The sequence below is a fragment of the Aspergillus heteromorphus genome, assembly GCF_003184545.1.
Source record: "Aspergillus heteromorphus CBS 117.55 chromosome Unknown BO70scaffold_12, whole genome shotgun sequence".
NCBI classification, from domain to species: Eukaryota; Fungi; Ascomycota; class Eurotiomycetes; order Eurotiales; family Aspergillaceae; genus Aspergillus; species Aspergillus heteromorphus.
The window spans coordinates 177,626-188,765 of record NW_020290417.1 but is presented as its reverse complement, the minus strand read 5'-3'; the positions used below and the strand labels follow the sequence as shown (position 1 = coordinate 188,765).

The window sequence follows — 11,140 nt, the reverse complement described above, 5'->3', positions numbered from 1 at the left end:
GCGATGGGATGACGTGATTCGAAGGGGCAGTTGCGCGGACCGACTCGATTGTGAAGGCTTGAGGAGAGTTGTTGAGGGTTTGTCGTTGGTCAATGCGGATGTCCGTTATCGAGGATGTTAGGGCCATTGTTCATTGGCGGTTCACTGCTTTCAGTACAAATGTTCCTGTCTTGCTCCCATATATCATCGAACGCGTTATTTTCAAGATATGAACGATGCAATAACCCGAAATGATATTAGTTCCTTTTAGATCTTCCGACCCCTGCCCGGACTATAAATAAAAACACCCCCGAGAACGCCAGTCCACCAGTCCCCTTTTCAAGTACACCATCATCCTAAATTCACACAACGCCAAACGACTGTCCGTTTTACCTGCAGAATGGCCGACACCCGATCAGTGCCAGTAACAGTTATCGCCAAGCCTCGATCAACCTCGATCCCCATTGCCTTATTCCTTGATCATGCTCGCCCACTCCTTAATATCATCCACAAACCGCCGCGCAATGCCCTTCTTGACCCCATTCTCCATAAAGAACCCCGGGTCCTGATCCATATGGATCTGCTCGAGATCCAGCGCGTTCTCCAACGCCACGTCCCGCGCCTTGCGGAACTCGGCCTTGAAGCCCTCATCCTGGACATACGACTCCTGCCACTCGCAGTACGCCTTGACGGCGACATCCCTCAGCCCGGCAATGCGAATCCTCTCGGGCCGCGGCGCGCTATCGGGGATCTGCGGCGTCGACAACGTGCTCCCCGCCGACTGCATGCCCAGCATCGAGACGCGCGGATTCTGCACCGGCGTCTGCACCGGGCCCGCAGCCCTGGGCACGATATGCCGCACCGGCACCCCATCCTGACCCGGACCCGGACCCTGTGTATCCTTCCCCATCTGCACCTCCCCCCCATCCCCGCCCCCATCCCCATCGTCCTCCATCGCCGTCGTCATCGTATCCCCCTCCCCTTCCCCCTCCATGATCCCCTCCCCCTCCACCCCCTTCTCAGGCGGATGATTATGCACCGGATTCCGCACCTTCACCAACCACAGCCCCTCGCGCTTATGAAAGCTAACCACCATGCTAAACGGACAATCGATGCGTCTGCTCGGCACGCGTCGCGTGCGAATATTCCGTCCCCGCGACTCGTACTGCAGCCCGCGATCGCAGATCAGATACACCGATTTCGGCTGGCCGTCCTTCCCCTTGTTCGACCGCGTCCGCACCACCGTGTACCCGTACGATTCGCTGAACTGGCGCACTTTCTCGAGCGCTTCGCTTTGCGTCGCGTACCATTGTTCGGGCGGCGGGGGGAGCAGAGGGTTGATGGCCGGGGGTGTGGCGGTATCGGTTTGTGGGCGGGATGAGGCGATGCTGAATCGGCCGAAGCCTGGGTGGGATTGTGGGGTTGGGGGCATGGGGGGTGAGGGTGGTGTGGGTGGATTGTATGGGTGGTGTGGTTGGTGTGGGTGAGTTGGGGTGGATTGTATGGGGTGGTGTTGTTGGTGGTGGTCGAGGGTGTTTTTGGTGTGGTGGTGTGGTGGTGTGGTGGTGGATGGTTGGAGGTGAGGATGGCGTGGAATGGAAAGGGAGAGAATTGCGCGCTGGGATAGGAAGGGGCGGTGTTGAGCAACCCTCGAGCACACCCCTTTTCCGCTGCCACGTCTCACCGCCTGCCTGTCCGGGAGTCATGCGCTAGGCCGGATGGGGCGTGGTCGCCGTTGCCCGATTGGGAAATGTGTTGGACTGCGCGCCTGGATTGCGACGCGATTGGACAAATCTTGTCTCGGTTGCTTTCAGTGACCTCTTTGGGAGCCATATTGGGTATATAGACTCTGTAGCTGTCCTCATGGTGATATGGATGGCCAACATGACACTTGGAAATCGAGTATTGGGAACGCAACTGAGCGTTCAAAATATATAATCTCGCTACACCACCCCCGAATCTTCCAATTTGAAAAACGGTAACTTAACAACTCATCCAGTACACCTCCATCATGATGGATGTAATCTCAAAAGTTCGTTGCATCCCGGACCCAGACATCTGCAATGCGTCACACCCACCCAGAGCACAAACCCATACAAAAGATCTACTCGACCCTCAACCTCTCCACCCCCACAACCTCTGCCTCCTCATTCAAAGCTTCAATCTCCGCCCTCGTAAACGGAATCCCCTCCACCAACCGCTTATCCCTCGTAATCTGCTCAATCTCCCCCGGATAATAAATCCTCTCGACACCCCCCATCTTCTCACTCCCGACAACCCGCTGATACAGATAATCCATACGCGATTTGAAATCCTCCAAACTCATGAACAGATCCGGCTTGATGGCAATCAAGAAATGGCCTACGTCAGCCGGTTTGGACGGATCATACGGATTCGTCACGTGGCCCGCGAAGGCAGAACCCGACAATACGCCGGAGAAGACGTCCATCATGATGGAGAGGGCCGAGCCCTTGGGTCCGCCCATGGGGAGCATCACGCCCTCGAGGGCCCGGGCGGGGTCGTCGGTCAGGTTGCCTTCGCCGTCGAGGGCCCAGTCCGTGGGGATCTTCTCGCCGCGACGGAGCGCTTTGTAGATCTTGCCCCGCGCGGCGATGGAGGGCGCCATGTCGAGGATGAAGGGGCGCTCGGTCCCAGCGGGCGCGCCGCATGCGATGGGCGATACGCCCATGAGTTTGGAGCGGCCGCCCCAGACGGGCAGCGCGGGGGAGGAGTTGGTGAAGACGAGGGACATCATCCCTGCGTCGATGGCTTGTTGGACCAGCCACGCGGACATCCCGAAGTGGTTGGAGTGTTTGATCGAGACCATCCCGATGCCGAAGTCCTGGGCCATTCCGATGGCTCGTTCCATCCCCAGGTGCGCCGAGACGAACCCGAATGCGTTCTTGCCGTCGACGGACGCAACTACGGGGGTTATTTGGGTGAGTTCGGGGGTGGCGGACGGGTCGAGAACCTTCTGGCGTACCCGTTTCATGTATGATGGGATGCGGTTGGAGCCGTGGGTGTCGACGCCCCGGAGATCGGCTTGCACGAGGCAGTTCGAGATGGTGGTGGCATGTTCTTTCGAGACACCGTTGCCTACTAGGATGTTGTGGACGAAGGTCTCGAGGTCGGAGGGGTTAATGTGGTGGATTTGTTGGGAGGGTTCGGACATTTTTGTGGGGGAGGGATTTGAATTGTGAGGGAATGTTTCAAGGTATGTCAACGCCTCGTGTTGTTCATCGGAATGAGACGAGGCCGTTTTATGACGTGGGATCGGGAGGGCCGGGGAGGGCCGGGGAGGGCCGGCCATCCTGTCCGACACGGGGCCCGCCCGCGTCTAACCAGATTGGGATCTCGCATTCCCCACACGGAGGCCATCCGCGCAAGGGGCGGATGCGCCCCGATTGGAGGGCTATAGATTCGGTGACATCCAGACCAGAAAGCGCTCTTTCCAGGGAGTGGTGCCCATCTTCATCCATTACCACCGATATCGCAGTTATGGCACGATTCACATGGCCTTGAGATCAGAGACTGTTACCAGGCCCCACATTGCTCCTGCTCAAGCCGTTCTGGCTGATTGTCACTTCCAAATCGTGAAAAAGAAGCCGGCTGATGAGCGGATTAACTTGGAGACCGGTGGTATTGCCTCGCATCCGAGTATGGTAATTTATTGCGGCAAAGTATTGAACAGCTCCCACATAAGCCCATCGATATCGGACATTCCACTCCACCCCTGAAAATCGCCCTGTAAAAGGTCGTCGAACAGGTTCATCTGATCCTCGACCGTACCAGCCATATCTCCCTGCATAGGAACTAAAGGCAAGCAGTCCGAATTTGTATTCACAAGTCTCTCCGAGGAATCCTGATTTGGGCTGGGATACAGCTCTTGCAGATGTCGGATGTGCACAAGTTCGGCGTTCTGGATGGGACCGGATCGGGAACTTCTCCGGTTGGCATCAGCTGTATGTACCGTGGTCGCCGAGCTTTGGTTTCTAAGAAGCCGTTGCATGGTCACGTTGGACAACTCGTCGATACAGTCCCGCGCGCGGGTGGCCTCGGCCCAGTACTCGCCAATGCTGCTGAGGATGTTTTGGGCCACGCCCAGGTTCGAAATCAGCTCGTCCACTCGGACTGTGGCTGTCGTCCGGGGCAGTTTCCAGATACAGTAGAGGAGGACGAGTGCGCCCAGGAAGACAGAGTGGACAAGGAGCCGGCTGTACAGCAGACTGCCGGACCTGTACATACCACCGAACTCTTGGAGGAGATCAACGGCCTGGTGGAAGCACAGATCCAGGATCTCCTCCGTTGGATCGGGAATCGCCGGACTGGGTCGTAGTAATAAGATCATTGTTTCGTGGTACTTGGCTTTGCAAAGCTGGGCCATTGCATCATCGCAATTCCTTGTTTGGGGTATTTCGAAGAGCCAGGTTTGGAGAGAGTCCACCATGTCCCGCTGCCACGAAAATATGTCCTTGATCGGGGGGTAGGCGTAGGCAGGCACGCCGCGTTGGATGCTATGCATGATGTATTTGATCTCCGAGTTCATCTTCGCCAGCTTGAATAGGTGGATTGAGTGAGACATGGGTGACGGGGATTCGGCCAAGTGCTGGGCGGCATCGGGGTGAACGAGGTTGTGGTCTGAAATATCTAGGGGAAACTTCATTTCGTTAGCCTCACGCAAAAGAGGGACCCTAACCCAGGGGTCCGTCGCCGGACAATCCAGGAGAATCTTTATGCGACAGCAGTTATCCGGACGCCAGGGCGATGATAGACACGACTGGTAGGGGTAGGCTCTGGGGTTGGAGGCTTACTCTCATCTCACACGCCTCGTCCCGGACTCCGATCGGACGGCCCATCATCGTGCATATGGCTCGATCAAACGTGTAGGCCACCCAAAACACACGGGTCCGCATCTCCTGTTCAAGCACTGAAATTTGTAATGACGAGGAGGCTCGCACATCACGCTGGAGTCCTAAATCTATCACACTAGCCAGGCACTGATAGTTAAGGTTCCAGATGTTAACGTTACAAGAAGGGTTGTGCAAAGCATACACCATCAGAAGCAAGAGACATTGCAGCGCAGCCATCGAGCCGTCTGTACAGACATTCTCAGCATACCTCATGGCTGATGCGTAGTAGCCTTCCACGGGAAGATGAACCTTGCATTGGCGTGACAGGTTCAGGGCCGCGATTGCTAATACCAGATAGACTTGGAAACGGTCTAGAGGGTTCTCCTCCTGGGAAGCGTAAACCCGGTCGATGATTGCTCTGTGAGATGGCTCATGCAGAAAGGGGTAGGTGAGGTGAACGGTCTGGAAGTACTTGGCTGACAGTTCCATGGCGCTTTCCTTCCGAGTGGGTAGAAGTGTCAGGTTATTCAGGAGCTCAGCTGAAAGATAGGCCGATTGGGCGTTGGATCTGGTCGTTCCTCTCTCTCTCCGACAGCGACCAGCGCTAGAGAAAATGCGATTTGCGAAGAAGTAGCCGCTGGATGGCCCAATGTACCGAGCGCCTCCCCCGGAAGACAAGGACACCAGTCCGACCTCGTGGGCCTGCTGTTGACCAGATGGAGGATTTGATGTGTGCTGCTCACTCATAGAGGGTAGCTGTTCTTCAAGTCTGGGCTCCTCTTCTTGCTGCGAACCATTGCTGATGGTTTGGACGGGGTAGTGGAAAGAATCGTCGGTTGGGCCGGGCCGCGTGTCATCAGAAGCATCCGCCTGTGTCTTGCAACGGAGGTCAATGTGAGAGCAATTCTCTTTCACAATGGCCTCCAGCCACCGGATGCGGTTCTCCATGTTCGAAATGTATCTGCGAGTGACCTCCTGCTTGCCATCATTGACACAGGCGACCCCTGCCTTCTGACAAGATCCACACGAGGGCTCGTTTCCATCGCACTGCGATCGTCAGCTTGTACCCACACAGCGCAGTGTGCCAAGCCACTTACGCGAATCTTCCGTCGCTGACAGCGTCGACACGCGGCGCGATTCCGGATCTTCCGCGGCGACTCCATTTCAATTCTTGGGGATGCTGATGGTGGGGTTGGTTGGGGGGGATTCATGCGGCCGTTGCCACGTGCCTTGCTTATCACCTAGAGATCGATATCATCAAGCAGCCGAGTCCAGCAAGCGTGAACACGTATCATTTCCAGTTGTTTGACCTTCTGGATGCGACGAAGTGAAGATGGAGGGAGAAGGAGAAGGAGGAGGAGGAGGAGGAGTGGGGGGGGATTGCTGGGTCGCGGCCCATCCCCGTGACGAGGTCATGTGATCAGGCCTGAGAAACGAGGCATCTCATCGCCCTTTACATTCTGTTGCCTTTCGGATGCGATCGATGTTATTCATTATCTATGCAGGGAGTGCGACAAGGCTGTCTTGAAATTCTCCACTCCAATTCTGAAACACACATCCTATATACAAGCTACCGGGAAAATGACGCATCACATCTCTACAGCACCAACGGGAAACCACACATATATTCATCATCCTCCGCATCCACCTCGAAATCGAACCGTATCAGGTCTTCCTTGTAGGGGAACATGTACGTTGATGTGACACTAAAATAAATTAGCTCGTAGTAATCACGGAGAGTGTTCAGTCAATAGTACTCACTGGTGATGTTCCGGACTTGCCTGGTATTCTGTCAATGCCGCCAGGTTCTCATGGAAGCTAACCAACGAGATCTGGAAGCCCTTGCTGCGCTCGATGGGGTCGGTCACACTGGGCCCTCCGACCAGCAGCCGGCCCCCCTTCACACAAGGTAGGCTCTTCAGTTTCTTCAACTCCGTGATGAACTTTTGCTTGTGTTCCTCCGTGACCTCGGGGCGGAACTTGAAGAGAACTGCCGAAGGGTGAGATTAAATCGAGCGACGGGTCACGAAGGCAACTGACCAATGTGGACCAATGTCATTTTGGACGTGCGTTCAGGAACAGGGTTCGGATGTCGGAATAAGAAATTGAAACGGGTGAAAGGATTTCCATGGGAATAATTGTCGCACATTATGACTGCAGCTTGGATCCGGGGTGTATACATAGTCCTCAGTAGAACTAGATCGTGGTTTGAGGAAGCGGATGTCTCCCGCCGCTCTCGGGAAGCATCCGCCCGCACGTCCCTTTGCTGAAGAGAGCCTGAACACATCGCTGCATGATACTAGGGCCCATTCCCTCGGAACGTGTCAGCAAAGAGACGCCACCACGCAGCCAAGCTATCCACATCTGCCGCTCTACACCCGCGGGGTCAGACGGGCAAATCCATCCCTCAGTCCACAAGCATCCCCCAGCACCGAGGCGGACAAAGTACAAACACACCTCAAACCCCAACAATGTCTAGCGATTCCACCGGACTCTCCCCCATGGAAGCCATGAGTTGGACTAGTCTCTCCTCAATTCCGCCGACCAGGCCAGGCCTGTCCGAGCACTCCATCAACCAAAAGCGCGGAAACCCGCTCGACTCCTTCCTCGAAGGCCCCGTATTAGTGTCCGACCTGAACTGCCTCTTCGTGACGTTGTGGCAATAACCAGGCACCACGCGACCTGCAATGTGCCATTTATGCCTGATGGGTCAGTGCTGAGGGTCGGGCGATTCTCGGCTAGTATGGGATTGGGGGGGACGATGGGATGGCGCAGGACTCGGAGGGGATATATTGGTGGCTCATTCATCGCTGGGGATGGTGTTCGTCCATGGAGGTAATGGCGAGCTGATGATGGAGGTGAAGAGTCCGAAGGGTGCCGGCACGACCAACCTGACATGGGGTGGTCCGGATATGAGCGTTCTTTAGCATCATTCTGAGCGGTGCGGGAACAACGTTGAAGGTTGACCGACATTGCCGAGGGTGGTTGACGAAAGAGGAAGATACTAAACAACAGATTCTAGCAGAATGAAGTGAGTCTGTCTGTTTCGGTGACTGGGACTGGGACAGCGCGCAGGAGGTCTTCACAATTGCCTTCCTGTGGATTGCTAGTCGGTCAACGTAGCAATATTAGCAAATCACGAAGAGTTGACGCAATTGGAATATCATCTTCTTCGTCCGGCATACAGCTCCGGGGTGACCACATGCCACCATCATCCAACAGAGTTCTACGTAATATGACATTCGAGCCAGGTATTTGAAAATTCTTCACTAATACATACACCTTCGAATCTGCTTGCTTTCTTCCGTGTTTTGATCCTGCACCTTCTTTTGGACAATATGGTTACCTACAAAGATACCTACGCTTCCAGCGAGGATAATTTTTCCGACTTTTCGACCGAGTGTTCTAGCGTGGACTTCTCGGACAGGAGCTTGTGTAATGAGGATGTCTGGTTCGAAGATCCCTCCGACAAAGAGTCTTCTAGAGAGTATTATTCTAGGACTGACGAAATGAAAAGTCTCCCTCGTGCAAGAGCTCCGAGTGAGGGATCCCTGAGCGGATACAGTTGCAGCAGAGAAAGCTTCAGCGGAGAGAGCTGCGGCTGGGATAGTTGGGACGAAGATTCCTGTACTGGCAGTCTTTCGGGCGAGGAAGCTGCGAACAACGGCCTCGAGTCCAAAGAGCAGCAAAGCGATGGATCTGAAAACGATGGGGCTGTTCACAGCGAAGTCCAGCTACCTCCAGGAAGGTTGAAGGATAATATTGAACCACAGGAGCTGCTCGGAGACGAGGGTATGTCTTCTACACTATAGCCAAAAGAATCGATACAGCAGTTAATGCGTCGTGCACTTGTGAGAAATAGGCAGAGAAGAGGTATCCCTCATGACGGAGTCACTGTGCGACACCTTTCCATTGATGGCACAATACTATCAGACCTACTTGAAGGACACCGATTGGCGTCGCAACATCCGCATTGGGGCTGGCCTAATGGCACTAGTTGTTGGATCTGATTTTCCGCCCCTGGGCTTTGCTGCAGCTTGCATATGTTCCATGGCCATTCTCAGCAGCCCGAAGGAGAGAGAGAGGTTGAGAACAGAGTTGAAACTCATGTCTGAGGAGGAGGAAGAGGAGGAGGAGTGGTTCCCAGCTCTGGAGTCGCTTGATGAATAAACGGATTATCCCCGGGATGGCGTGTTTGCTTGGCGGTTCGCTTGTTGCTTATAGAATTCGGTTATACAGATTTCAACATATTTCTATACATCGAGATCCATGGTTCATCTCAATTCAATTCAAGTTTTATTAGCCTTATCGAGTCCGCTATTTGTTCCAGCTACTTATGTAGGCGCTTCGCCATTGCAGCAGGAAGTCGATACCGTACGCCCGAAACCCTTGAAACCCTCAGAACTCGCATGAAAGAGAGGGTCCTCACTTCCTTGAGAAAGTATTAATGTCTTCCCAGAGACAATGGATGAAGTTGGTTACTTGACCTCAGGCACTATGCCAGACATAGCCTGCCCGTTTTTCTGTGATACGCAGAGAGTTAGGCTCTGTTTTCCGCAGAAGACATTCACTGATATATGTCGCGGAATGTTGGCGACTGAAGACATTCGATCCCCCCACTTTCTCTTCTTTTCCTCCTCTCTTCCTCTGAACACTCACTCTACTACGTCTCCATCTACCCTTGTCCTCATACTCCTGCGACGACATCGACATCTCTTCTAACAACAATGTCCGGACCCGGTGACTTCGATTATATTATGAGCACGGATGTCGTTTTCTACAACACCTCGCTTCCCCAGAGATAGGTCTTGGACGCGGTAGTATCTGAGCACTACTAGACAATGAACCAGGGGGATGTATACCATGATTTTGGCACCCCATACGCCGGTATCAAGTTCGCGTGCCAGAACGCCACCACGAACACTCGGGGGTTGATGAGGATGTACCGGCAGATCCCTATCATGGGAACGGCCTTTCGCCCCGCAAGGGTCCGGGCTCTGCAGGCCCGCCCGCAGCGCACTCACGAGGAATCCCTGGCCTTGAGGAGCTTTAAAGAGTAGAACTGCAGGGTCGTGCCGGAGCTCCTTGCCTATAACGAGGGCCAGCAAGACGAGGAAGACCTCGTGCCGGGTGGGTGCCTCAAACACCTCATGTGGGCTCGCGTGCCCGGGGTGACTATACTTCTGCACTCGAAGCTTCGAATATCGGGAGGAGTTTCGGCGTGTGCTTTCTACTATCTACCAGTATTTCTGGCACACAACTGTCTTCCATGAGTATAGAAATATTCTAAAAGACAAAAAAGGGAGCTGGTTAGATGCAGGTGGGAGCCTGGGTTCAAGCAGCCGAGGAAGATAATCTACCACGAGGCCACCAAGACGATGTAGGTGTTCGATAAATGTTGGGTGTGAACCAGAATGAACTATTCAAGGCTTGAAAGGATATATCAACCTTCAGAGACTGCTCTGCTCGCTGAACAAATATGGGAGACACTACACCCTCTCCGTCGAAGACGTAATCCCACCATCCACCACCAGCTCCTGGCCCGTGATGTAGCGAGACTCATCCGCCACAAGAAACAACGTCGCATTCGCAACATCCCACGCGTCCCCCATCTTTTCCATTGGAACCTGCTCATCGCGCATCTTCATGTACGTATCTTGATCCCCTCCCGGTGCGTACCGCTTCACTAGCTCACGGGTGTACGGGGTGTAGATCAGCCCCGGAACAACGGTATTCAACCTGACCCGTCTATCGGCATATATCACCGCCGTGGCCTTGGTAAACTGCATGATGGCAGCTTTAGCGGCGGAATAAGCGACCTGAGGTTTCCCGATATAGCGCAGACCCGCAATACTCGAGACGTTGGCCACGACACCACCGCTCTCTTGCTTTTCCATGATAGGGAGGACATAGTGGCTCGTCAAATAGACGCTCTTCAGATTGATGTCCATCTGTTGATCCCAGATCTCCTCTTCCATCGTGGCAGGGCATCCGGGCTCTGACTTTCCCACATTGTTCACGAGGATGTCAATACGGCCGTGGCGTTCCACGCAGCCATCCACCAGCGCCTTGACGGAGGCGGAATCGGTGACTTCTGTCTGCTGCACATGGCAGATTCCACCTTCGGCTTCGATTCGGGCTTTGGTTCGCTCGGCAGCTGTCAGTGTGCGATTGCCCCCGAAGATAATGGCTCCTTGTTGGGAGAGCTTCATCGCGATCGCGGCTCCGATGCCCCAGCCGTCATCGCTGGTTTGGCCGAGCCCGGTGATCAGGGCCACTTTTTTGTCTAGTCGCAACATTGGTGGGGTGTG

The 11,140-nt window shown here is 54.5% G+C and overlaps 8 protein-coding genes across 8 annotated transcripts; 3 read left to right on the top strand and 5 right to left on the bottom strand.

Annotated features, from left to right (window-relative positions):
• Window positions 1-225: 225 nt before the first annotated feature.
• On the bottom strand, window positions 226-1,582 carry BO70DRAFT_379624 (uncharacterized protein). Its single transcript, XM_025545358.1, has one exon. The coding sequence runs from the start codon at window positions 1,409-1,411 to the stop codon at window positions 449-451; it is 963 nt and encodes a 320-aa protein (XP_025399341.1). The 5' UTR covers window positions 1,412-1,582; the 3' UTR covers window positions 226-448.
• A 501-nt stretch (window positions 1,583-2,083) lies between these two features.
• On the bottom strand, window positions 2,084-3,151 carry BO70DRAFT_352708 (Ldh family oxidoreductase; the record flags this gene model as incomplete). The annotated part of the gene is made up of 1 exon (XM_025541805.1): window positions 2,084-3,151. One exon carries the CDS (start codon window positions 3,149-3,151, stop codon window positions 2,084-2,086), a length of 1,068 nt encoding a protein of 355 aa, XP_025399340.1.
• A 316-nt stretch (window positions 3,152-3,467) lies between these two features.
• Window positions 3,468-6,145, bottom strand: BO70DRAFT_35149 (Zn(II)2Cys6 transcription factor). Its single transcript, XM_025541742.1, has 3 exons — window positions 5,927-6,145; window positions 4,791-5,876; window positions 3,468-4,636 (listed from the first exon to the last, which is right to left on the bottom strand). The coding sequence occupies exons 1-3, from the start codon at window positions 6,038-6,040 to the stop codon at window positions 3,647-3,649; spliced, it is 2,190 nt and encodes a 729-aa protein (XP_025399339.1). The 5' UTR covers window positions 6,041-6,145; the 3' UTR covers window positions 3,468-3,646.
• Window positions 6,146-6,405: 260 nt separating this feature from the next.
• On the bottom strand, window positions 6,406-6,888 carry BO70DRAFT_405205 (Dabb family protein; the record flags this gene model as incomplete). Its single annotated transcript, XM_025547105.1, has 3 exons — window positions 6,406-6,535; window positions 6,591-6,819; window positions 6,870-6,888. The coding sequence occupies 3 exons, from the start codon at window positions 6,886-6,888 to the stop codon at window positions 6,427-6,429; spliced, it is 357 nt and encodes a 118-aa protein (XP_025399338.1). The 3' UTR covers window positions 6,406-6,426.
• A 412-nt stretch (window positions 6,889-7,300) lies between these two features.
• Window positions 7,301-7,495, top strand: BO70DRAFT_396362 (uncharacterized protein; the record flags this gene model as incomplete). Its single annotated transcript, XM_025546609.1, has 2 exons — window positions 7,301-7,343; window positions 7,383-7,495. The coding sequence occupies 2 exons, from the start codon at window positions 7,301-7,303 to the stop codon at window positions 7,493-7,495; spliced, it is 156 nt and encodes a 51-aa protein (XP_025399337.1).
• Window positions 7,496-8,167: 672 nt separating this feature from the next.
• On the top strand, window positions 8,168-8,999 carry BO70DRAFT_352705 (uncharacterized protein; the record flags this gene model as incomplete). Its single annotated transcript, XM_025541804.1, has 2 exons — window positions 8,168-8,621; window positions 8,692-8,999. 2 exons carry the CDS (start codon window positions 8,168-8,170, stop codon window positions 8,997-8,999), a joined length of 762 nt encoding a protein of 253 aa, XP_025399336.1.
• Window positions 9,000-9,556: 557 nt separating this feature from the next.
• BO70DRAFT_396360 (uncharacterized protein) lies at window positions 9,557-9,889 on the top strand (the record flags this gene model as incomplete). Its single annotated transcript, XM_025546608.1, has 2 exons — window positions 9,557-9,601; window positions 9,668-9,889. The coding sequence occupies 2 exons, from the start codon at window positions 9,557-9,559 to the stop codon at window positions 9,887-9,889; spliced, it is 267 nt and encodes an 88-aa protein (XP_025399335.1).
• A 429-nt stretch (window positions 9,890-10,318) lies between these two features.
• Window positions 10,319-11,128, bottom strand: BO70DRAFT_352704 (SDR family NAD(P)-dependent oxidoreductase; the record flags this gene model as incomplete). The annotated part of the gene is made up of 1 exon (XM_025541803.1): window positions 10,319-11,128. One exon carries the CDS (start codon window positions 11,126-11,128, stop codon window positions 10,319-10,321), a length of 810 nt encoding a protein of 269 aa, XP_025399334.1.
• Between the last annotated feature and the right edge of the window lie 12 nt (window positions 11,129-11,140).

Bases quoted from the DNA above. Each gene is read 5' to 3' on its own strand.
- BO70DRAFT_35149 (XM_025541742.1), bottom strand. From the start codon at position 6,040: ATGAATCCCCCCCAACCAACCCCACCATCAGCATCCCCAAGAATTGAA. The intron at 5,877-5,926 runs GTAAGTGGCTTG...TGACGATCGCAG, and splicing joins GTCAGCGACGGAAGATTCGC to TGCGATGGAAACGAGCCCTC. The intron at 4,637-4,790 runs GTAAGCCTCCAA...AACGAAATGAAG, and splicing joins ACGAGGCGTGTGAGATGAGA to TTTCCCCTAGATATTTCAGA.
- BO70DRAFT_379624 (XM_025545358.1), bottom strand. From the start codon at position 1,411: ATGCCCCCAACCCCACAATCCCACCCAGGCTTCGGCCGATTCAGCATC.